The 26442-nt window shown below is 46.0% G+C and overlaps 1 protein-coding gene across 7 annotated transcripts in view; it reads left to right on the top strand.

Annotated features, from left to right (window-relative positions):
* RBM20 (RNA binding motif protein 20) overlaps positions 1–26442 on the top strand; it is a 189328-nt gene that overhangs the window by 123651 nt on the left and 39235 nt on the right. For 4 of the 7 annotated variants that reach the window (XM_003363408.5, XM_023639481.2, XM_023639469.2 and 1 more), the window contains exons 2-6: positions 10487–11576; positions 13031–13092; positions 15030–15121; positions 15487–15584; positions 26275–26418. In XM_003363408.5, the coding sequence (XP_003363456.2) occupies positions 10487–11576; positions 13031–13092; positions 15030–15121; positions 15487–15584; positions 26275–26418 (1486 nt within the window). Of the gene's footprint in view, positions 1–7564; positions 8621–10486; positions 11577–13030; positions 13093–15029; positions 15122–15486; positions 15585–26274; positions 26419–26442 lie in introns of those variants that run through there. The other 3 variants (XM_023639475.2, XM_070220936.1, XM_023639492.2) reach the window with 2 other exon arrangements.

The following is a 26442-nucleotide window of genomic DNA, read 5'->3' as shown; positions in this document are numbered from 1 at the left end:
CTCTCCTAACCCCTGAAATCAAACCAACTCCATCGATTTTAGCCTGCACAAAACCGATGAAATTCTGCCCAACATGGATTTCCTGAAGAATTGTGTGGCAGACAGAACAACTTCAGCCCCGAATGGATTCAAACTGTATTTTGCTGTCAAAGCCCGGTTCTGTCTGTGGACTGCTCTCCAAGGAGAGCATCTTATAATGAGGGACTTTTGGTATTTCATGCATCAGATCTTCATGGTTAGAGTAAAGAGAGCCTCTGTTTGTGCAGAACTGCCTGCCCAAGAGAACAAGGATGGAAGAAATTAAATTAGTTCCTGCTGGCTGGCCTGCAACACATACCTCTGAACCAAGCCGTATATGTAACAATGGTTTCTTTAAAATCCTTCCCAGGAGCTTAAAAATAGCTTAATCTGTGAGCAGTAATAATAATAATTGTTATTATTAAATATTATTCAGTAATAATAATAATATTATCATCATCATCATGCTTTGCAAAGCAACCGCACATCATGTCTGATCTTTGCAACAGCTAGCATAGCAGACATTATTATCTCCTTTTGACAGGTGAGGAAATTAAACCTCAGAGTCATCAGATTTCAAAGGTGGGAGAGACCTTGGAGATCCTTTCATCCAGCTTTCTCATCTTACAAAAAAAAAAGGGAAGTTGACTGACCTACAATCCCATAGGGAGTAAAACAGTGGCTGTGGGACCAGGGCTGGGTCTTCTGATTTCTAGCTTACCAAGTTTTTCACTCCACCATGCTGCCTTCAGTCTGCAGTGCGTGCAAAGAAGCTTGGGAGAATATGCATTTGTTTCTTTAGGAGAAATATTGTTGAAACCAGTCCTACATGCTGCTTTATGAATACACACATGTATGGAAAAAGTCTCTTATTTTTATACTTTTTCTATATGTAGATTGACACAGATAGATAAACAGGCAGATAGATGATAAATAGACACACACATCACATGTGACATCACCAGGGAGGCAGTGGTAGAATTAGACGGGGCAGAGACTCAAAGGGGATTTCAATTTCATATGTATAATTTTATTTTTTTGATCAAAAATATCTAAGGCAAAAATGGCCGTAACAGTAGCATTTGTTAATTTGGGGAGATGGGCAATGAATTCATAAGTATTTGTCATGTTCTTATTTTTGTAGTTTTAAAATTCAAAACAAAACAAATATATGAATATTAAAAATAATTCCCACCTACAATATCATCATTTTATAAAATAAAGGATATTTTAAAGGAGTAAAATGGTACAAAAGGAAAGAAAAGAAAAAAAACTAATATACGGTTCTTGGTGGTGAAGTTGACATTACTTCTCTCTTTGCTTCGAGTCTTTCCTGTTATGACACCAGCAGAATGTGTATTATTTTGTCTGCATTTGCTGCATTATCAGTTCTCTTTTGCACATTTTGAGCCTTTCTAATAACTCCAGCAGGAAAGGCAGGCCCTCTCTTGTCAGTTATAAAACCACCAGCTGCCCCTTCGTGACCTGATGTTCCCCTGGTTCCGAGAATCTTGTTCTGCCTGATAACAGTGGTACAGAGTTTAATGGACCAAAAGCCTGGTGATTTGATACCAGATGTATTATTTAAAACCACCTCCTGGATGTGTTAACTAAACTTCTTGTGGTAATCATTTCACAATATATACATATATCGAATCATTATTTTGTACACCTTAAACTTATACAGTGCTATGTGTCAATTATATCTCAATAAAGCTGGAAAAAAATTAAAAACCGCTATGACGAGTTGGGAGAAAAAACACAGAATAAAGGAAAAAGATTTGTATTTAGTACTTTTAAACAAACCAAAAAAATCACATCTGAGGAAGTAGGGCCAGGAATGTGGCTTTAGAAGTCCCCCCTTTATGGACATCCAAACAGAGGATAGAATACTGGCCTTACACTAAAAAGACTCTGGTTCAAGTCCCAGCCAAGTCCGTTATCCACTGGATGCCCTTGGGTGGGCCATCCGACCTTTCTTGGTCTCAGTCTTCTTAGTAGAAACTGGAAATGGTCCTATTAGACTTACCTACGCATATGGTTGTCCTGGAGATCAGACAGCTAATGAGATGAAACACTTATTATCACTCCAACTGAAAAACAACGCAGAGATGAGAGGATTATCATTGCTGTTATGAATCACTCCAGGAGGTGTCATGGTGATGTGAGTCACCACATGGTAATGCCGTGGCGAAAGCCCAAACGTGGGATAAGGCCGGCATTGACCAGTAATCTCAGAATTAGTCACGGAGGCCTGGCTAGTGATAATCCAGTGGCCCTATTGTTACCAAGAAGACAGCACTGTCAAAGAAGTGTGTCATCTCACTCTTCTCCCTGAAAAGAAGACTCATCTGGTGAACGTTGATGGAATGGGTCCCACGGTATTGGCTGCATTAGCCCTAAGGAACGAGGGGACCTGGGTTCCAGTCCCAGCTCTCCACTGCCTAGCCGTGTGACTTGGGCTGATTCACATATTATGCCAACTTCACTGGGCTTAGCTAGAGTTTGAACTTCAGCCCCAATGTTACTGTAGTACCTTCCTTGTCATCTTTGTAACCTGGTATTAGGGTCACTGTTCCCTCTGGTTCACATCCTGACCCAGCTTCTAAGAGCCTCACAATAGAATTGAGAATTTACGATCTGAAGTTCAGCACCCAGGAGGCAGCGGAAGGGCAGGGCCCAGCACAGACCTGGCCCTGAGCATTGCACGTTAGTTGATTTTGCCAAGCTGTAAAGGTGTGACCAGCTCTGGAAATCCTTCTCTTGCCTGGTCAGGAACTCTCTCGCCTGGATTATCTTTTATGTCTTAGCACATAAGAAGAAATGGCATATTCACTACTTGGCCTGCAAAGGGAACCGAGTTGAACTGGAAGTGAACTTAAATTCCTGATTGGTTCTCTTGGAAGATATTGTGCTTACTGAAAATGTGACCAGTCGGGTTGGTGTAGACTCTGCTGCACTCTGGGCTGAGGTTCTTGGCTTTTGCTCCTGGATGGCTGCATGTTACCAGGGCAGAGCTCGTTGTGAATCCGCATGCCTTCACCCCACGGAGCTTCAGCTGCGCCCTTGTTGTTATTCCCTAGCTCTTTCGGTCTATTGTGGGCTGCTTATCCGGTTCACCCAGCAGCTGTTAGAACTTTCTCTTCCCCTCAATCCCAGTCCCCACTCCTGCTCACTCCCCTCTCAGCAGATGTCCACCCTTATTCTTTACTTCCCTTCTCTCCATCTTTGCGTCTCTTTGTGTTTTCTGTCATCCATCTCTGTGTCTCTAAGGAACATTTGTCTCTCTGCCTCGGCAGAGCTCACCTGCTGTCTGCATTGATGGGGAAGATGAAGATGATAGTGAGAGTAATAGTAATGCTAATGGTAATGGTGAAGAGACTAGTAGTAATGGTCACCGCTGCATTTGTTTAGTGAGTGCTTACTTCGTGCTAGGAACTGTGCCTAACAGTTTATGTACATTTAACTCTAGAACAAGCCTATGGCTTAGATAGAGCCGTCCTTGTTTCACTGATGAGGACCCTGAGGCTTAGAGAGGATAAGTATTTGCCCAGAGTCCCCAGCTTCTAAGTGGCAAACTGGAATTCCTACCCAGGTTGATCCTAACTCTGAAACCTGAGCTCTTAGCCTCTGGGCAATGCTCCGCTCCCCCCCACCCCCCCATTCTACCCTGAATCCTAGAGGCAATAAGATTATCTCCAAGGATGCGAGTGACAAACACGGCTTCCTCTGTGGGGGAATGTTTTCTGAAAGGAAGGGTATGTTGTGATCACACAGCAAACGTCCTCTTTCCAATCATCTTCCGGACAATGCCACACGCTTACATCTGTGCAGCACCTAACAGTTTGCAGAGCATTCTGACAACTCTTAACCCCGCATAACCCTCGTAATGTAAATGAGAAAAGCTTGTGACTTCTCTTTTTATAAATGAGGACACTGATGCTCAGAGAGGTAAAGTCTGTTTCCCACTGCGACACAGCTGAGAAGCATGTCATGGGTTAGGACTAGGGCCCAGGATGCCTGACTCCTACCCCTAGCTCATCCAGGGCAGCCCACAGCCCAGTGGGTACTCACTGTATCCTCCCTTCTCCTCCAAGGGAAAGAAGACTAAAGAACCATTGTATCTTTAACAATGATCCTTTTCTCCTAAAGGGATAACTAACGCCTTGAATAAAGCCATTTCTTAGGACTACAAAATGGCCTGTTAGGGGCTGAGAAATGGAAGGGTCTCAGTCGATTAGAAACTGCCCCTTGATGAGGGCTGAGGCATTCTGTCCCTTGTGTGCCAGAGCTGCCTCTCTGAACCTCTCCTTAAATAGTGGCTTAAATGCAACCAATTTAGCAACCCAGGCATGGCGTGACAAAGGAATGTCTCTCCAGATAGTTCTAACGAAATGTCAGGGAGTGTCCATCCCTGGGCCAGTCACTGTGGCTAGGGGCTCTGATTGGCCAGTTCTGTGTCATATTCGAGGGAGATTACTATTCCCATTTTACAGATGAGGAAGTGCTGAGAGTCAAAAACATTAAGTGATTTTCCCCCAATCACACAACCAGTAAGCCGCAGATGGAAGCCTGTGTCTCTGACCACAGTTCACCCTACAGCTGCCTGTCGCCGACAGCTGATGCATCTTTGCATCTGTAGATGGATTAATAAGCCCAGGATGTTTGTAAGTTTTTGTTCAGAGTTCAGGGACAGCCCTTGAGTTGGCCTTTTCTTTCGTTTGTTACACTTCTCTAAAACGGCTGAGGCTTGAACCACTTCCTCCTGTGCTTTGCTGCCTTGTGCTTACCTCTGTCGGAATATTCATCACTCTCTGCGTTGGTCTGTCTCCCCTGAGACCTCAGGAAGATTTCTCTTTTCCAATCTCTGTATTCCCACCACCTAGCAGCTTTCCCTGGCTCGTAATAGATGCATAATCCATGTGGGCTGAGTGGACAGACTCATGAATGCCTTGTTGGCCCTTTGATGGAGTCAGAGCAGAGGCCCCACGGCCACTGCCTGTGTCTTGGACGCTCTCCTTTCCTTTCAGAACAGGATAGATTATATCACAAAAGTCTCGCTGAATTTCCAGCACCCTGGCTCAAATGGAGGAAGGACACTTTGCCTCACTCCTTGTACCCAAATACTAATCCATCATTTCATCCTGCTTGGGACTCACAATAAAATGTGAAAGAGCTTTGGGACAAATAATGAGCATTGTCAAGCTGGGACAGCTGTTGCACTCTCCCGGTGGATACAATATTTTGCACATCCTTTTGACACTATGGAATTAAACCATTAGAAACAGTTTTCATCTGGATCTCCTAAATCTCTTGGCATTAAAGGGTAACTAGTTCTCCTTCATATTATATTTTGTTTTTAAAACTCTTGAGAGAAATGCTGCTTTAATTTAAAACAACAACAACAACAACAACTTTCTAAGCAAGCAGGAACCAAAGCTTTTAATGTTCTTATGCACTGTGAATTCTTTGTAACAATTAATGGCTCAGAAAGGGGACCTCAGCCCTGGGGGCAGTGAGCCTTGTAGAGGCCTGGATGAATCAGAGTGGCTGGCTGAGGTTTCTTCTGTGGGTGTGGACCAGCCTTCTCTGTGGCTGTGTGATAGATAGTCTAGGTCTGTGCCGGATGCTCGGGTAATGTAACTCACTGTGCTGCTCTTCCGCATCCTCAGATCTGATGCTTAACCGTGTTACTGCAAACAGGGCTGCTGCACACAGTTTAGCAGAGAGGATGAGGCAGGTGCATAGAACCTAGCCCCCTACCCACTCCCCAGACAAGGGGGCATGCCTGCTATCGCCTCTGGCGCTTATGGCGGTCACAGAAGTGGTCTGTATCTTTGCATTTCTCCAGTGCCCAATATCTCTCTGAACAGAAGGACGGACCACAGATAAATACGGGTAGAGGTGATAATGTGGTGATGAAATAGATGGTCCTGGGGCTTAGTTAGGGTTTTTGGGACAAGGCTGTTTTGTGGGGCACTAGAAGCTGGTTTGAATGATTTGGGTTCTCATTAAGGTTTTACTGCTACCCAGTTATATGGCTAGGGCAAGTCACTTTCTCTCTTTGTTAATAAAGGGAGTGGATGAATTGATCTCTAAAGATCTGCAATTCTAAGCTTTCCCAGGTTGCCATTGCTCCAGCTGGATAAAGAAAGCTGACTTTGAAAAGGAAGAGACCTCTGGGTTTTTCTGGCTTGTACAGAATTGGCTCCTGGCTAAGTTCTCAGAGGGTCTTCGGATGCCCAGTCAGTTGGTCTGAGCTCCCCAGGACCTCAGGGGGCATGAATTCACACCGACAAGATCCAGCCAATGTCCCCACACCCACCACTGCCTCTCTGAGTGGAAGCCTCTTTGCATCTAATTGTCTTGGTGGATTGTATTAGCCTCCTATTGCTGCTGTAACAAATTACTATAAATTTAGTGGCTTACATCAACATAAATTTCTTATCTAATGGTTCTAGAGGTCGAAAGTCCAAAATCAGTCTCACCGGACGAAAGTAAAGGTGTCAGCAGGGCTGGTTCCTTCTGGAGGCTCTAGGGGAACATTTATTCCCTTGCCTTTTTCAGTATCTAGAGAGTGCCTGCATTTCCTTGGCTCATGGCCCCTTCTTCCATCTTCAAAGCCAGCAACACAGCATCCTCTCTCCTCTCTAACCTCTGCTTCCATCCTTACATCTTCTCTCTCTGACTCTGATCCTCCTGCCTCCATTTTATGATGCTTGTTATTACATTGGGCCTACCCAGACAATCCAGGATAATTTCACTGTCTCAAGATCCTTAATTTAATCACACCTGCAGAGTTCCCTTTACCGTGTAATTCACGGGTTCTGAGAATTAGAACGTGGATATCTTTGGGGGGAGCCATTATTCAGCCTACCACAGGGATTATCCATTCAAATTCAAAACCTAGATTCAGACAGGGAGAAGAGTATCTTTGAACTCCTGCTTTGAAGTGGGGAATTGAAGACAGTCCCCTACGTGGGTGACTCTGTACCTGCTTGCAGTTTTAGCTGTAAACAACAGCAAAATCCATTTGCTTTCTGGGTGTATTTAGGTTCTTCTCTTTGAATTATTTGAGGGCCTTTATCCACAGAAATCCTCTCAAAAGAGGTGTCCATATCTCCTTAAGCCACCATGAGCCATGCTTATCATCTTCCTTCTTTGTTCTGTTCACCCTCCAAGTGTGAGGCAGTGTGTCAGGGAAACACGAGAATCTTAAAGACATGCTCCCTTCCCTTGTGGAACTTAAGTCTAATGGAGGAGAAAGACTCATAAGCAATTAGTTTTAAAACAAGGCAGAGTGTGCTAAGTGATGTAACAGTGACAAGTCAAGGTAGTGGGAAGACAGGAGGGTGACATAGTCCTAGACCCTAGGGGTGTCAGATCATATGCCCCAATTTTTGGCTCAGAAATATGGTGGCTATACGGACCTGAATTTTAGGTTATTAACTCTTGTAGGCTAAGAATTTGAAAGCTTTTAAGGCTCTTAAAAAAAATAGGATGATGTGTCTTTTTTTGTTTATCTAAGGGTGTTTGGTTCAAAAGAGGTATCTAGTTCTCTGATGATTCATGTGAAATCACTTCTACTCAAGGTTGATTAAGGTTGGGGACAATAAGAATTTGCTAGGCAAAGTGGAAGTTGGGAAGAAAATCTGGCTAGTCTTCTTATTTCATGCTGGATCTGAATGGGTACACTTCTATAACCTCAGCCGTACCCAGAAAAGCACTGGTTTCCATAGCTGACCCACAAATACCCAGCGTGGTTGGCTTTCCTAGTTGGAAAGACAGCTCTTCCTCCAGTGTGCTTTCAGAGGTGAAGGGAAATCTCTAGCAAGAGCTCCCTCCAGCCTAGAACACAGTTTTAGAAAATACAGCTGACTTCTCTGGGAAAAACAAAAGCAACCTTGTCTTATTCTGGCCATGGAAACCAAGTTGGCACCTCATTATCGCCTTGTTAGCAAGGACAGGCTACGTTGTGGACAAACCTGGGAAGGGTTGGCCCTGTGTGAGCAGGGTTTTGAGTTAAGCTTAATTGCTCTTCTAAAGCTCAGCTACTTAATGCTACACAAGTAGAAATCTATCATCAGACTCTTGACCATCCTCCTCTTCCTTTCATATTCTCGCCTACGTAGACTATTAGCGCTTCCCCAACTCTGCTGCTGCCATGATTTGTGTCTGAGCCACACCAAGGCTTGGCTGCAACCAGCACAACCACCCAGAGGAGAAAAGTCTGTAACCACATTTAACCTTGATCCCCGCAACGCTCCAATATCTTAAAATGCAGCCAGCTTGTTCTGCCCTTGGAGCACAGCTCAGCTGCTGTCTGGGTGAAGGTAGTGTCTCTTTAATGACTTATAGAAAATTCTTGATTTCTCACAGAATGGGAGAGAGTAACCCAAAGTCATTTTAATCTGGCTCTGAAATGTGTTTTGTACTTGTACTTGAATGTGGATGTGCCTGATGTTCTGAGAACTAACTTCAATCAAAACAGTGAAGCAGCCCAAGAAGATGTACCCAGGTTGGGCTGAGAAGCTGCACACTTAACCAGCTGTGCCCCTTCGTCTTTCAAAGCCTGGCTGGGGTTTGAATCCTACTCTGTCTGGTGAGTCTGTGCTCACCAACAGTGAGTGGTCATTAAGTGGGTCACCTAATCCCTCTGGGCTTTAGGTTCTTGCCCTGCAAAGTTGGGGTGAAAATTACCTACCCCATAGGACTCATCGAGAGGACTATGAGATAACGTAGACTGAGCACTGGTCACACAGTAGTGTTGCAGTAAGTGCGAGAATCTCTCCCACTTGCCTTCCTCGCCACCTGCCTCCCACCATTCTCTCAGGCCCATGAAAAGTGTCAGCCTAACCAGAAGCTCTCTTTCCTCAAAGTGTCTCTAAAATGGGAAAGGTGTGACTTGTCCAATGATTTCCACGCCTCCCTTTTTTTCCTCACCCGTGCCTAGCCCCCAGCCTCTCTCCTTTGTTTCCTCATCATCAGACTTTTACTGTACAGAGCCTGTGACAGTGGAGACCTTGTCTAAAGTGTCCCCGCTTTGCAATTTCTGCCCCACACTTCCATAGGCATGCTGAATGTACAGCCTGGGCTGCCCACGGTAATCCCAACATCAAATGCACAGTCCCGTTCTACCCATTAACATGTCGTGGGAATTCCAGTTCATCAACATCCCAAACACATTTCCTGATTACATCCACCCCTGCCCCCCGGAAGGGGAGTTTAAAGCCCGGGAAAAGTGGTCTTACAGAAGAGCCCAGACCATAGTAACCACATATCCCAGACTTTCTGGGAAACTGTCCCCTTTCCAGACCATGCATCCTGGGTTTTGGTCCAGAAAACACCATAACCAACCAACAGAGGTCACATGAAAGGCACATGTCAGACAGAACACCCCCACAATAAGGTTCTGTGAGAGCCCACTACTGCTTACGACTCAAGTTCAGACTCCTCACTTGCAGTTTTTTTGGTTATTCCTTTTGCTAGTTGGGTTTGAGAGTGCCTTGAAGGAAGCCTGATTCTTGCTGCTTTTGGACGTGAAATGAGGATAAGGGTGAAAATGTGTTTGGCACAAACGTATACACAATTCACTATGTATGCAATTTCAAAGGCTGCTTTTTACACTTAACATTAGAGTATATGGATTTCCTCATGTGCCTAAATGTTTTTTGACTTTACCAAATCCAAGATAGTGTCTACCATTGGCAATGATGGCGGTGGGCTTGGGTAGGAAGAGCAGACACCCAAGGGGGATTTAGTGGGTTGGAATGTTTTCTATCTTAAGCTTGGTGCTGGGTACAGTTTTTTGAATGTCTTAAATATTACATAATAAAATAGAAATTTACACCAATAGTAATGGTTACTTAGCATTTCATTTAGTAGATATATCTCATAATTTACTCAGTTTAAAGCCTGCTCTCCCCCCATCATATATTTGTAATTTTCAACTTTGGACTCTTAAATAACATAGTATTATTAAACGTCTTTGGGCATCAACTTTTGTCTGCGTTTTAGCTTATTTTCTTAGGATAGGTTTACAGAATTAAATTACTGGGTCAAAGAATGTGGCTGTGAGTGCATATTGCCAGACTACTTTTTAACAAAGTTGCATGAGTTTAGATTATCATTGACATTGTGCCCATTCCACTTTCTCTCACCAGGACTGAGTGCTGTTACTAAAAAGAAAATATTTGCTATTCTGCTAGGCAAATATTTGTTTCTAATGGTTTTAGCTTGTATCTCTTTGATAACTAGTGAGATTGAAAATTCTGTCATCAAATAATTTTTCTATTGGAGTTTTTTAAAATTGATGTGTGTGTGTGAGTGCAGATTTTTGCAGACTCACACGTAGGGCCAGTGTGGGCAGCTGTTGTTTATATAGGGGGACCACAGATAAGCGAAGAAAGGGCCCCTTAACCCCCTTGGTGAAAACCAAGTGTGCATCTAGCCCTTTGTCTTCCTGCAGTGCCGCCAAGCTCCTGGACAAGAACCCCTTCTCGGTCAGTAACGCGAATCCTCTGCTGCCTTCACCTGCCAATCTCCAACTGGCTCAACTGCAAGCCCAGCTCACCCTCCACCGGCTGAAGCTGGCACAGACAGCCGTCACCAACAACACTGCGGCCGCCACGGTCCTAAACCAGGTCCTCTCCAAAGTGGCCATGTCTCAGCCTCTCTTCAATCAGCTGAGGCATCCGTCTGTGATCAGTGCCCCCCCAAGCCACGCCGGGGTGCCCCAACACGCTGCAGCCATGCCCAGTGCCCGGTTCCCCTCGAATGCACTTGCCTTCTCTCCCCCCGGCCAGACACGAGGCCCAGGACCCTCTGTGAGCCTTCCCAGCCAGCCCCCTAATGCCATGGTGATGCATCCTTTCAGCGGGGTCATGCCTCAGACCCCCACCCAGCCAGCGGTCCTCTTGGGCCTTGGCAAGCCTGGGCCCACTCCTGCTGCAGCGGGATTCTACGAGTATGGCAAAGCCAGCTCCGGCCAGGCCTATGGCTCTGAAACGGACGGTCAGCCCAGCTTCCTGCCAGCCTCGGCCTCCACCTCGGGCAGCGTGACCTATGAAGGGCACTACAGCCACTCAGGGCAAGATGGCCAAGCTGCCTTTCCCAAGGACTTCTACGGACCCAACTCCCAAGGGTCGCATGTGGCAGGCGGATTTACAGCTGAGCAGGCCGGGGGCGTGAAAGGCGAGGTAGGTCCTCTGCTGCAGGGTCCAAGCAGCCAGTGGGAGAGCCCCCACGGCTTCTCTGGCCAAAGCAAGCCTGCTCTTACAGCAGGCCCCACCCTGTGGCCTCCACCCCCCAGCCAGCCCTATGAGCTGTATGACCCCGAGGAGCCCACCCCAGACAGGACCCCTCCTTCCTTCGGGGGTCGGCTAAACAACAGCAAACAGGGTTTCAGCGGTGCCCGGCGGCGGCGGGCCAAGGAGGAGCAGGCGATGCTGTCCGTGCGGCCCCTGCAGGCTCAGGAGCTGAATGACTTTCACGGTGTGGCCCCCCTCCACCTGCCACACATCTGTAGCATCTGCGACAAGAAGGTGTTTGATTTGAAGGTGAGTCGTCCTAAGGCAGTCTGGGAGCCACAGCTGAAGCCTGGGTGGGCTTTCCACCACAGCCCACTTCTCACTACTCATGAGCAAGGCACTGTTACATCTGGGGGATGGATAACAGAATTTTGCCATCAGTACCCTTGATTAAAATCACAGGTATTAGAACCAAAATTCATTTCAGAAATGTTTCAGGGCCAGTCCCTTGCTTTAAAGCCAGTAATAGATTCTTAGCCATGTTTATAGGTGAGAAGGCTAGAGCTGAGTTGGGGATCAAGTGATCCTACCTGGGTACAGAGAAGGGACTCAGGAACTGGGGTCTCCTGCCTCCTTGAAGAGGACTTTCCCTCTGTGCTATGCCTAGAAGCTACTCTTCCTGGAGTACATACATTGTTCTGAGTATGAAAGGGGAGAAAAAAGTTAGCAGAATTTTGATCAGGGGCAAGAGAGTAATTCTAGGTGAGACCTAGACACATTACAATAGAGGGCCTCAGCCTCCCCATCTGCAAAATGGAGATAGAGCCTCATGACACCTTCCCAGTGGTTGTAAAATGCTTTGGGTCCCTGCAAACAAAGGTCCATTATAGTGTAAATTGCCCCCTCAAATGTATTGATGATGCAGTGAAATATTGCAAAGCAATAATAATTCTAATAGTTCACATATATTACACCCTTTCTGTGTGTCATCACTAACTCTAAGAGGCGGATACTATTATTATTCTCATTTTGCAGATGAGAAAACTGAGGACCAGAGACATGAAATGACTTACCCAGGGCCCTTTAGCTAGAAAGTGGCAGAGTGGAGATCCCAGCGTGGTCTGACCCTCCCAGAGCCTGGGCCTGTCAAGCACGGGGCTGCACTGCCTCCCTTCTCTCACCCCATCCGCAGAGCATAAGAATCTCTGCTTAGTGGGAGTCACACCACAGGGTGTCATTCACCTCTTCTTGGGTCATGTGGTGCAAGTGCATCCCTGTCACTCAGGTGGGACACACCCTCTCACCTCCAGTCTCGGGAGGGGCCTGACCAACATTGGGAGGTAATGCGGGATTTTGTCTATCATAAGCCTTTTCTAAGGTTTCAACTCACTATGAATCCATCTGCCAGATTATCCCAACTGGTTATAGAAATGAGTGGGGTCTCTCTCGGGGAGGAAAGTGGGACGTGTGGTGGAACCAAGGGTGCACTGAGAGAGGAAGAGGATGGGATTTGTGCATCTGAGCCCCTGTCCAAGATGGCAGTGGATGTGCAGGTCTGGCCTATGGAGTCAGGGCTGAATGGGGAAGCAGGAGTCCGGGAGGAACCTGGGAGGGAGAGGAGGAGGACAGGGAGATGTATTTGCAAGGTTGGTCCAGCCTCTCGGCCCTCTGAGCTCCTGCCTGGCTGCGGAAGCCGGCTCTTATCCCCTGCCTTCTCATGGACTCAGTTCTCCTTGGGTCATTTTTCTTTCCTTCTGGCCTAGGACTGGGAGCTGCACGTGAAAGGGAAACTGCACACTCAGAAATGCCTGGTCTTCTCTGAAAAGTGAGTGCTGTCCGTGAGAACAGGTCCATGCATGCACTCAGCAAGTGTTCACTGCGCATCTACTGTGTGTCATGTTCTGTTCTAGGTGCTGGGGAAACAGTAGAGGACAAAACAGGCCAAATCCCTGTCCTCAAGGAGCTTACACTTAGTGGGGGTGGGCGGGGGGTGGGGGGAACAGGTGATAAAGAAAATAAACAAGTGCATTATATAGCATCCCTGGTGGTAAATGCTAAGCAGACAACAGCAGGGCAGGGCAGGAAGTATGTGTGTGTGTGTGTGTGTGTGCATGCATGCATGTGCGTGTGTGTGCATGTGCGTGCGTGCGTGCATGCATGTGTGTGTGTGCATGCGTGTGTGTGTGTGTGTGCACTTTAAATAGGGTGGTCAGGGAAGGGCCTCACTGAGGACACTCAGGAGGGGATGGAATGCACCTGTGGCTGTCTTGGGGACATGCACTCCTGGCAGAGGGAATAGCAAGTTTGAAGGCCCTGGGATGCTCAGGCAACATCAGTGTGACCAGAGCAGGGTTCCAGGGTGAGGAGCCGGGGAGGTGCAAGGGCACAGATCCTGAGTGTTGGGGCTGGTTGTGAGGACTTTCGTTTTGCTGTGAGTGTGACTGGAGCATTGGAGGGCCGAGCAAAGGAGTGATGTGCTCTGGCTCCACTGAACGGGACCCTAGCTGCTGTGCCGAGAACAAAAGCGGCGGGTCAAGGGCAGACCCCCAGAAACCAGAAAGGAGGGGGCTGCGGTAATCCAGGCGAGAAAGAGGGCACATGGCCCAGGATGGAGAACACAGGACTGGGGTTAAGTGTTTCAAGATGAGCGCGTTCAAAAGGCCTCTCTTTCTTAGCATTCACAATAGCCAAGTGGTGGAAGCAAGCCAAATGTCCACCGACAGATGAATAAGTAAACAAAATGTGGTATATCCATACAGGGGAATGGCTTTAAAAAGGAAGGGAATCCTGACACACGCAACAACATGGATGAACCTTGAGGACATTATGCTAAGTGAAATAAGCCAGTCACAAAAAGACAAATATCGTATGATTCCACTTATAGGAGGTACCAAGAGTAGTCAGGTTCATAGAAAGAAAGTAGGATGGTGGTTGCTAGGGGCTGTGGGGAGGGGGAAACGGGGAGCTAGTGTTTAATAGGTACAGAGTTTCAGCAAGACGAAAAGAGTTCTGGAAATGGGTGGTGGTGATGGTTGCAAAACAATGTGAATATGCTTAATGCCACTGAACTGGACACTTAAAAATAGCTAAGATGGTGAATTTTATGTTATGTGTATTTTGCCATGATTTAAAAAATAATTTGAAAAAGGTCTCCTATTTATGGCTCCCTTGTTTTATATTGTGGTAAAATTCACATAAGACTCACCATTTTGACCATTTTAAAGTGAACGATTCAGTGGTATTTTGCACATTCACAGGGTTGTGCAAATGTTACCACAATCTAGTTCCCACACATTTTCATCACCAGCAAGGGAAACCCCATCCCCATTAAGTAGTCACCCCCCATTCCTCCCTCCTCTCCCTCATCTGCTTTCTATCTCCATGGATTTGCCCCTTCTGGACATTTCATATAAATGGAATCATTTAATACTTGGCCTTTTGTGACTGGATTTTTTCACTTAGCAAAATATTTTCAGGGTTCATCCATGTTGTAGCAGGTACAACCTTTTTATGGCTGAATAATATTCTGTTGTATGTATATACCACATTTTGTTTATCCACTCATCTTTGGATGTATGTCTGGGTTGTTTCTACCTTTTGGCTGTGGTGAATAATGCTGCTATGAACATTCACATATGAGGTTTTGTTTGAACGTCTATTTTCAACTATTTCGAGTCCTCGCCTAGGGGAGCGGGCTGTCTGGCTCACGTGTTGTTCTTTAACTTATTGAGGCCCTGGTTCCCCCTTTTCCCCCTTCTCCAGCGCCGGTGTCCGTTGTGTACTCGGTTCAGCAGAGGGAACCCTGTGTCCTTCTCCCAACAGCACAGCCGTTTATAACCCTGTTGGGAATGAAGGTGAGTAAGACGCTCCAGGTCAGCCACTTGAAGCAGGAACCAGCTCCCGAAGGCTCATTATGTCGTGTCTTGAATAACCAAACTGCCCTGATGTTCCCGCCTGATATATATCTACACAGCAAACAGATCCCAAGACACTAAAATGCACGGGCCTGCTGGCTGGGTTCTTCAACATTTTCTGACACGCTTTAGTTGTAAAGCTTGGCTGGTTATCAACATGCCCAGAGATATATTCACATTGATCACTAATTAATATGTTAAAGGACATTTTCATTGTTCTCTTCCCACTTATGTCCTAATAATGACTTTTGAAGGTACAGAAAATGCCTAGGTTTTCACCTGGCTTTGTGTAATTTATCATTTAGATTATGCCTCAAATCTTGCAACATCCTATGCGGCCGTTCCAGCAAGGCCATTTGCTCAGTCAAATCCTGCATTTCCTTCAGCTTCCCCGGGGACAAATGTGAGTACAGAAGCATTTTCTCTATTGTCCTTGTCACCATCAGAGCATTTGCATTGCCTGCTATGCCTGGTGTAGTGGTACAGAGGAGGCCGGGATGAAGCAGGTACAGACGTGGCTTTGTGCTGTGCAGGAGAACATGTCCCCAGACAGAGGTCGAGAGCTGTTCCATTCAGTCCAGCCAGTGCTGAAACACGCAGATAAAAAAGCTGACATAAATTCTTTAAGTCAAAAGCACTCAGAGGCTCTCTGGCATTGGGCACTGGTTTAGAAAAAGAAGTTTGAGCTTTTCTGTGTGTGTGTTTTTAAAGACTTCTTGATGTTTTATTGAAGTGGACTGTTTCCTATGAGAAGGTAGTTCTGAAACTTGAACCTGAAAGAGAAAATGTTTTTGAAAGTAGGGACCAGGCCCTAATGGTCTATCTGGCCCCTTGGGGAAATGGCTGCACCTGTGTAACACTTCGCTTTCAGTTGTGTTTGCGCTCCTCTCTCTCTACAACATGCACTTTAGGCCCCCAAAGCTCTAAGGCTTCCATCCCTCCTTTTTCCACCGGTTGTGACAACTCCCTTTCTCTCTTCGGTTTCCTGTTTTCCTACTGAGTGTAGCCCCTTCCCCCAGGAGCTGTTGGCTTCTCTGCTCCTCCCCTGGGAACACAAGGAAGGAGATGGGAGATGTGGAACCAACTGTAAAACAAAATGCATGTGGCTGAACCCTGCTAAAGGGCGCATCTGCGTGTTTTTGCCTGTGCCTGTGTTTTTTTCCGTTCCTGATGTGAGCAGCTGCAGCCTCTTTCTCTCTCCTCATGCAATGAGAGAGCACACGCTCACGAGAGCAGGCCGCCATGTGCTGTCCCCTCCACATGTCCCCGTGCCATGCCCTCCATGTGTCTGGGCCTTTGCGCAAAACTCGGAAAGGGTAAGCCGAGAAGAGTAGGTGTCAGGCCCTGGGGGTGAGTGAGTGGAGAGGTGAGGAGGTTCATGACAGAAGTTGAGGCCTGCCTGGGCCAAGATCTCTACTCGTTTGTGTCTGTTTGTTTGTGATGTTTAATGGGAGAAGTGCTTCCAGAGAGAGCCCCCGTCTGCAAACCCATGTTTTGGTGAAAGAGAATTTTGTCATTTCCCACTTTGTACTCTCCATGTTCAGGACCACGTCTGCTCAGTGGCCACTTGGGGTCAGTCCCAGGAGAGCAGAATGGCTGGGTTCAGTGAAGCCTGTTGTTTGTCTTTGAGGTCAGACTCCTAATTACATGGCCTTATGTCTCAATGTGGGTGCTGGCAGCTCTGGGGCCTGTTTGCCCCCACTGTGGACCATGGAGGCATCTCTGTGCCCACAACCCTGCTCTGAGACCCCAGCACTGCGGGGAAGCAGACTGTGACTGAGATGCAGGAGGCTGGATTGGGTGGCAGGTGGGCCAGGGGTCTGGGCATAGTAAAGAGAGCTGATGTCAACTGAGCCCCTATATAAAGGGGAGGGCGCTGAGTGGGGTGAGGAGAGGCCAGGGCAAGACAGCTCTCATGCTCAACCCCACCCTTGGCCAATGACCAGTGAACCAGAGGCCCTTTCCTGTGCATGCGGAGTCAAGAGACCTAATTTCAGGTCTTAGTTCTGGAACCCACCAGCTGTGTGGTCTCAGGCAAGTCACCTTACTTCTCTGAGGCTCTGTTTTCTTAAATGGGGTCCATAACACCCCTAGTAATGACTTTTGAGGGTAAAATAAATGATAGGTTTTCACCTGGCTTGTGTAATTGGTAGTTTTGATTATGCCTCAGATCTTGGAACATCATATGTTGACCATGTATGATCAAAGCCAGAAGGTGGGAGCAAGGCTCAGTGTGGACCAGAGTTGTCCTGTACTTGCGAGGATCAAATAAGACTACATATGTGACCATGATTTGTGAACTGTGCAGTGCATAGGAAGTAACAATGGCTATTATTGAGTAACGAGACCCCCCCCCCCCTTTTTTCTTTTTTTTTGGTGAGGAAGATTAGCCCTGAGCTAACATCTGCGCTAGTCTTCCTCTATTTTTTTTTTTTAAAGATTTTATTTTTTTCCTTTTTTCTCCCCAAAGTCCCCCGGTACATAGTTGTATATTCTTAGTTGTGGGTCCTTCTAGTTGTGGCATGTGGGATGCCACCTCAGCATGGTTCGATGAGCAATGCCATGTCCACGCCCAGGATTCGAACCGACGAAACACTGGGCCGCCTGCAGCGGAGCACGCAAACTTAACCACTCAGCCATGGGGCTGGTCTCCTTCCTCTATTTTTTGTATGTGGGTCACTGCCACAGCATGGCTGCTGATGAGTGGTGTAGGTCTCTGCCCAAGATCGGAACCTGTGAACCCGCCCTGCCGAAGAGGAGTGCGCAGGACTCAACCACTATGCCACAGGGCCAGCCCTGTGTAAGAAGACCTTTTAAGCCCTGTTTTGGGGTAACCTATCCTGTCAAGGCTGGCTCTGTCTGCTGGCCATGTGACTGTGGGCAAGTCTCAGTATCAGTGTTCCTCACCCACGAATCTGTCTAGTAAACCCTGTAGTCACAGCTGCCTGAATGCAGGTGTGTCTCTCTTTAGGAAAACCTGAAATACAAAAATATTGACATTTGAAGACAAGCTGAGAATTGAAGAGCTGATTAATCTGCGACTGAAAGATACTTTGCAAGTCTCCTTTAAGTAGCAGGGGAGTCCCTCAGAGAAATTATTGATTTTTTTTCTGCCTACAAATAATGACCTTCAAAAATAAACCAATAAATCAAGGAGTGATTACTCTGTTATCAAAAGATACTTTGCGAGGCTCAGATGAGGGCCAAGTGAGCAACTTTTACATACACATTTTTATTGTTTTTTCATGCATAATTTATGCTTTTTGCAAAAATTCAAATGGAAAAGAAATCTTTAATAAGGATGGTAAAATTCTCCATTAACCCCCTCCCAGTCTCCCCAGAGAACCCATGAAGGCTTTGATGCATCCTCCAGAAGTGTTTTCTGGTCCTGTGCCAGGGCTTTTTCTGTCTGATTCCACTTACATCCATCTTTTCAGAAACACATCTTGTTGAGTAAAGCCAGAACCAGCCAGAACTCCACCATTATAATAACACCATTGTTTGTGGAGCAGAGAGCACTTGCTGCTTCTAAAGCTCTGTTTTTAAGCCGGAGAACAAAGTGACACTTGGCTCCAGGAATGAGCCTTCAGAAGGTCTCTGAACTGCTACAAAACCTAAAACCACCGCGAAACCATCTACCACCTCCACCAGCCCCAGGCTTAGCTGAACTTACACTTGTCTCAATTCCGTGGGAGTGCGAGCCTTTCGTTTCCATGGTTATTGTTGACAGATATGGGACACTGAACTGACAGTTGCATGCTGTGTTTGCTGGTGGGTGAGTAATTTGTGTCTGTCCCCAGCCCCTCTCCTCCCACCACAGGGTCCCAGGAGAGAGGTGTTCACTTTCATTGAAGCTTCTGCCATCTGACAGAACAGAGGCACTTGGTCCTTGGCTGCCTGAGTCGTCATAAACAGAGTAATCAAGTTTCTGGAAGGGGCCATCGGGGCTTCTCAGGCTGTAAATAGTTTTCTTGTGCCTGCCCAGGATGCACCCTGCCTGCTGACTGGCCCCGTAAAACAGCCTTGCAGTTTTCACAGCCACCTTGGAGTTTGTTTAGTGCTGGTGCCGCCCTCCCTGGCCTGGGGTGATGCATGTCGTTTCTATGGTTTCTGTTTCACCAGGACCCTGCACACCAGAAAACTTGCATAAATAAGAAAACGGAGGCACAGGGAAACGTATATGGTTGTGGAAGGCCAGAGGTTTAGGTTGTCCCTAAAGTCAAGTCATACGTCACCCCTCAGATTGTGGGCTGTTTCTAGAGCAACTGTCCTCCCTGGCCTCAGTCCTGCTCAGAGCACTCTGGTCTCCTGATTTCCAGAGAGCTTGAAGAGTAGCAACTGATGTGGCAAACCCCCTCCCCCACCATTCCAGCTCTGGCCCTGCTCTTGTCCCCGCTGCAGGGCCCACCTTGTGCATTTTCAAAGAGCAAAGAGCAGGGCAGCAGGAGATCTAGGTGGGTTTTGTTTTCTGTTTTTTTTCTTTTCTTTTTATGAATCTGAAGTATTTTTTCTCCATGCAAAAGTAGTACAAGCATGGTGTAAAAAATTCAAACAGTAACAGAAATATAAAAAATAGAAAATCCAACGCTGCAGAGGAAACCGAAGGTAAATGTCTTTTGCTGTAACTATTTGTCTCTAGCTAGTGCACGTGTGCACATTTAATTAGAAAAACTATGGGTTTTTTTGCAAAAATGAGATAATGCCATATAATCTGTTATGCAGCTTGGTTCTTTTCACTTAAGATAAAATTGGTTTCTAGATATCTTCCCCATCCAGGCATAAAACCCTGTCTTATGTTGTAACACCCTCTATTGTTTGCATCCACCATAGTTTATCAAGTCTGAGATTGATGGACTTTTCAGTGAGGCCTGAGTTGTCATCACAAATCTACCACTACTTCATTGCCCACAGACTAAGTTCCTTACCTTCTCCCATGCGTCAGCGTCCGCATGCACAGTGATGGGTATGAACCAGATGACCTCCCTGTTTTAAGATTCCCTGACTCTAAAGTCTACAGGGATAGTGAAGTTACTCGGCAAGTGAACCACCCCAGACCCGTAGGCAAGTCGGGCACCAATAAAAGTAGATTTACTCTAAGTCAAAGCTAATATGCTTTATAAAATGTTTGAAAGTGTCAATAAAGACATCTGTGTCTATCCTCCAAGTTAAGCCAAGATCCATAGCTATGGAACCCACACCCATTTGCGATCTGCTTAATATGTTCAAAATCAACACTGTGAGGAATAAATATTTGCCCTGTGCAAACCCAGCAGAGGCCCGCAGACTGTGTGCTAGATGAAATTGGGTCACACCTAAAGGAGGTCAGGCTGGAGCACGGAAATGTCTTATTGAAGATGGAGTCTCTATCTTGTAGCTCTAGAAAGCACTTTGAGAGACTACTCTCACCTCATAGGCCTGTTGCCCTAAGCCACATTTTTATTGCAACCTTGTGAGTTATTTGAAATGGGCTTGTTCTTTGAACTCACCTGTGAACACTGTTCCCACCTGCATCAGACTCTTCCTACACGAGTCTATTTGCTCCTTTCACATTTCTACCCATCTATAAAAGATTTGTGGGTGAGCTGAGAGGTCTGGGACCCAGCCACATGAACCATTAGAAGCAGCCTCTGGTTGTAAATGAGTGATGCCAACGTGTGAAAACGTACAGCCCAAGCCCCTGATGGCATGTGGGGGCATTCTAGGTCAGTGCTGGCCTGCAGATGGACTGAAGCGTCCCCCAGGCTGGGAAAGGATGACTGCCCCTTTAGGTTAGTACAGTCGTGCACTGCATAGCAATGTTTCAGTCAAAAATGGACTGAATATATGATGGTGGTCCCTTGAGATTAGTACCACATGGCCCAGGTGTGTATAGGCTGCACCATCTGGGTTTATGTAAGTACACTCTGTGATGTTCGCACAACAACAAAATTGCCTAATGACGCGTTTCTCAGAGCGTGTCCCCCTTGTAAGTGACACATGACTGCAATTAGGACTTCAGTTACACCCCCGACACCTTAGCTCTCTTAGGGGTTTAACCCTGGGCTGGAAAGTCTCAAAAGTACCTGTCACATGTGGGCCTCCCAGGGGCTCAGCAGGCAGAGCAGGGTGGGGTGTTAACCAAGCCCATCAACGCCTCACACCACAAGTCTGAGCTGCCAAGGTCTTACGGTTCTCTCTAAACCCATCTGCTCTTCTGTCCCAGAGCACATCAGAAAAATTTAGTTTTGGTAATTTTTAGTTTTAATGTAATTCAGACTTATGGAAAAGTTGCAAAAAAGGCATAAGGAACTCCTGTAGACCTTTTGTTCAGATTCACTACTTTTTTCTATTTGGGCCCATTTACTTTATCATTCTCTCTCTGTGTCTCTCTGTTTCTGTCTCTCTCTTTTTTGCTCTTCTATCCACCCATCTCCGTCTATCATATCATCCGTCTTCTAATCATCTATGTATGTTTTTTCCCACACTGTTGGAGACATCGTACCTCTTCACCCCTAACTACATCAGTATGAATTTCCTAAGAATGCAGACTTTCTCTTACATATTCGCAGTGCAGTCCCCTATTTTTACCAGTCTAGGATTATCATAGCACATCCTTTAACTGTTGGAGGAAAGAAGAAACAAATATTTATTTATAGGAGGCTGCTGGATGCCACATGTGGTGCCAAGGCACTTTACATACCTTGTGACATTTTTGTCTCCTAAACCGTCCTGTGGAATCAATTTTTATTTTCCCCGTTTTATAGACAAGCAAACTCAGGCTTGGAGAAATTCACTAACTTGCCCACTGTTAGTCTCTGGGGAGCAGAGACAAATCCAGGTGCGTCTGACGCTGACACTGCCGGGGCCCTGGCGCCTGGAGATTATAAGGCACACACTTGATGTGGGTCTGTCCTCAGAGAGGCAGTAGGCCCCCGTGTCTTTAGTTCATCTCACTACATCATCTCAGCTCTTCCAGGCACTGTGGACGCAGAGTCCATTCAGGGAGCTGCAGAGCTCGTCACAACGTGCTCACTGCTTAGAGCTTATCTTCAGCCCTGTAAAGATGAGACCACCACCAACACAGACAGGCATGTCTGAAAGATGAACACGCCTGTGACCGTGTGCACGCTGAGGTAGCTGATCACAGAGAGAGGGAGACAAATACAGTCACTGCGACGGGGAGTGGGAAAGACGGGTTTCCTGTTTATGCCAAACGCAGTTGGGCAAAGTTATCATTATCCTGGAACTTAGGGTTTAGCTTGGCAAGGTTTCTGGGGGAGTGAGGAGTGGAATTTTAGAGCTTAGAGCCACATATGCATGGATATTTCACATCCAGAAAGGACTGTAGATGCATAGTCTACCCTCCTCATTCCAGACACGGGGAAACTAAGGGCCAGAAAGGAAAACTAGTCTGTCCCTGTCATGCACCTAATCAGTGACTGAGCTGGGACCTGAATCCAGGTCCTCTGTCTTCCAGGCTTACCTTCTTCCCATTACATCAGGAAGTCCCAAGCTTTTTACAGCCAAAACTCTTTTTAATTATTTACTCCTACCAGCCACTGTCCTGCATTCCATGTTTGAAAAAGTACTGTATCTGCCAAAGTACTTACATTAGTGAGTAATTAACTAGTTACCCATTGTTATTAATCAAGAACACAGACACACACCAACCAGACTTTCTCATCAGCCTAAGATCCAACCAGGGTTACTATATTGATAGAGTAAAGAAACTCAAAGTATGATCTCAACTCAGGTATTTTACGTGTCGATAATAATAATAATAATGATAATAATAATAATAGTGTCTCTTGAGATATTATCACTTTCAAAGACTATTAAGGACTTAGAGAGCCCCGTTGGGAATTAGCATAGAGTATCATGCTGCCTGCTCAAAGGCACGCAGGGTTGTCCCTGCCCCAGCAAACAAACATTACTCTAGAGGTGCCATCAAAAGACCGCATCCTCCCTTCCTCTCACGTTCCCACTTTCCTCCCTACTTCCCTTTCTCCCCCGTCATTCAGATCTCCCATAGAGCATTAAGGCAAATAACAGCCATGTTTGTATAACTGTTTCAAGAATAGATAGAATAGAGTGATCATACATATAACTCTACACCTTCTATGACTCAAATATGATTTTGAACCTGAGTTTAACAAAAAGAGATTTTAGATCAATGACCGAAAAGAACATAGATGGAACCATCCTAAATCAAATATTTGCAAGAGAATATAACACATAAAAATGTTTGAAGCCAGACACAACACAGAGCAAAGCATTAACACGGCGATTCTCAAGATTTTAGATTTGCAAGATTTTCATTTCATAGCTCACTTAGAAAATGACACGCTGGGGGCCGGCCCTGAGGCTGAGTGGTTAAGTTTGCACGCTCCACTTCGCTGGCCCAGGGTTTGGATCCTGGGTACAGACCTGACATTGCTCATCAAGCCACGCTGAGGCGGCATCCCATATAGCACAACTAGAAGGACCTGCAACTAGAGTATACAACTATGTACTGGGGAGCTTTGGGGAGAAGAAGAAGAAGAAGAGGAAGAAGAGGAAGAAGAGGAAGGAGGGGGAGGGGGAGAGGAAGGGAGAGGGGACGGGGAGGAGGAGGAGGAGAAGAAGAAGAAAATCTTGGCAACAGACGTTAGCTCAGGTGCCAATCTTAAAATCTCATGATTATGTGATTATATGATATTAAGTGACAACAAGGGACTCAATCAGTAAAATTCAACTTCTATTTCTGATTTAAAATCTTGGGAGAAAAAAGCCCTCATGGGATGTATTTTTTAAATTTGAGTGAAAACCTTAGTTGAGACCAGTTCATTCTGGTGCCTTGCTGACGACGTCTGAAGTATGAGTTCGTCCTGTTCCTTGGTGATGGGCCGCCGTGAGGGTGGGTGTTCATTCTTCGGCAGGCTTGTTCCACTGCCCAGCAGCAGCTGGTGTGCTCATACTCAGATAAAAGCCCCTTGAGTTGTTCTTTCAGGCTGGAGGAGACAAGGAGAGAGGCGCCGGCCCTCATGCCTGGTCACTAGGCAACTGGACAGTCAAGGAGCAGGAGCGGCCCAGAACTGCCTTGCGCGTGTGCTGTGTGGTCCAAGCTCACATCAGCCCAGGCCAACCCCAGCAAAGTCACATGGGGCAGAAACATGCCCCACTTAGAGGAGGCCCAGCCTCAGGACTCCTGTCGATAAACTCAGAGGACCAGCCACTTAGCCCTGCTTGAGAACTCAGCCAGGTCTGCATCTTTATATGGACCGCTCACCCCAGTGAGAGGCAAAGATCCTGCGTCCTAACAGCCCTCCTTCTGCCGTCCTGGGGAAGGGCTCAGTCCTTTTTAGCCAGGCTTGGACTCAAAGTCTCCCAGCTTACGGGGATATCCATTTGCAGTCCAGGGAGGCATGGGGATGCTCTGGGAGCTGCTGGGCCACACACGGAATCCTGTTCCCCTTTAGGATAGTGCTCGACCTCTGGACATTGCAGACAGGGAGGTCTAAAAGGGGCGCTTGGCTTTCTCCAGCTCAGAGCTGAACCATAAAAAGAAATTCCAATAGACTCTAATTGTCCTCAGCCCAGATGCAACAAATGAGGGCTTTTCATGGTAAAATTACCCAAGTATTAGCCCTTGTTAGGGATGAGACCTCAGACTTTCGCACTGTATTACCTTAGCAGAGTCGGACCCGCATCAAATGTAATTAGATGTTGACATTCATATTATCCTAGAAAATGATGATTATGCAAATGTAGACTATGCTATTAGAACGTGTTTTGGGTTTGGAAAATTGCATCCTTCTTTTCCACATGGGGTTCGCTTATGGTTACTAATTCTTGAGCCTCCTAGAGACTCCAGGCTAATTAAGGTTTGCACAGACCAAACAGACACACTTCCTCCCTCCAGGAGCTTTGATTAGGCCTGGGTCTTGCCTTCCAAACTGTGATCCTTAGATGTGCCTTTGGGACTGCAGGGCGGCGTGTGGCGGCAGGGTGCTGGACCCGAGGTTTGTCCAGAGCAGCTCCTCTTATCTGTCGCCTATTTGGGCTGGTAAGGAAGGTTTTGCTTGAAAGAAAGGATTCCAAGGCGAACAAAGTGCTGAAGGCCACTGCGCTAAACCACACACTGTTGCTTGAATATCTATGTATAGTATATATTAAGTTCCCACAGATTCTTTCCATGCTCTTTTTGCTTTATTGGGATTTTAAACATTGTAAGTCAAACAATATGATATATAAGGAAAAGGCTAAACATCTCTCCCCTTGCTCCCTTCTAGTTCTGCTCTTTGAAGATTACCAGTGTTGACGGGGTCATATATATCCTCCCACACCTTTCTCTATGCTAACATCCTTTAAAATATTTTCATTGTGAACATTTTGAACATACAGAACAGTAGAGACTAGTGTAATTAATCCCTGTATACCCATCTCCCATTTCCAAAAATTATCAAAATTTTACAACACTTGTTTCATCTACCTCTTTCTCGTATGTTTTTGGTTTTTGTTTCGTTTTATAAAAATGGTGTTTGCTACTTGACAACCTGTTTTTTACTTAATCTATCTTAAAAATTAGTCTCTATCAGCTCATTTACCTCCTCCTTTTAATGGCTTTGTAGTTTTCCATTGTGTGTTTGAACCATCAGTTACTCAAACATTCTCCTACTCTTGGACACAGGCTGTTCCCAAAGTTTTTTGCCACCTCACAAATTACTGCAATAAATGTCCTTGTACATATGTCTTTACATATTGGTGCATTTATTTCTGTAGGATAGATTTCCAAAAGTAGGATTGCAGGATCATGGGCTATATATATCTTAAGTTTTGTGAAATATTACTAAAGAATATTCTAAAAACATTATAGATACACAACCTCCCACCAGCAACTGGTACCCTGGGGATGTGATTGCTCATTAAAAGTGTTGCGAATCTTTTTTGTGAAGAAATGGCATAAAATTGCTATTTTTTATGTGTCTGTGAATGGATTCTTTTTCTGCATTAATTTTGTAAATTACAGTTTTGCAACCATTGTTTAGGGGAAAATAGCCATTAGGAACATCTGAAATAGAGGGCAAGACGGAAATGTCTTTTGAAGACCAGCCACTGCTCTTTGTTCCCATTAGTTTGCACAGCGGAAAATGGGTGCTGGCCGCGTGGTACACATCTGTAATCTCCCTGAAGGAAGCTGCACTGAGAATGACGTCATTAACCTGGGGCTGCCCTTTGGAAAGGTCACTAATTACATCCTCATGAAGTCTACTAATCAGGTAGGTCTGGGCCCTTTCACAGTC

Source organism: Equus caballus, chromosome 1 (genome assembly GCF_041296265.1).
Source record: "Equus caballus isolate H_3958 breed thoroughbred chromosome 1, TB-T2T, whole genome shotgun sequence".
Lineage (NCBI taxonomy): Eukaryota > Metazoa > Chordata > Mammalia > Perissodactyla > Equidae > Equus > Equus caballus.
This window is presented reverse-complemented; position numbering and strand designations above follow the sequence as displayed.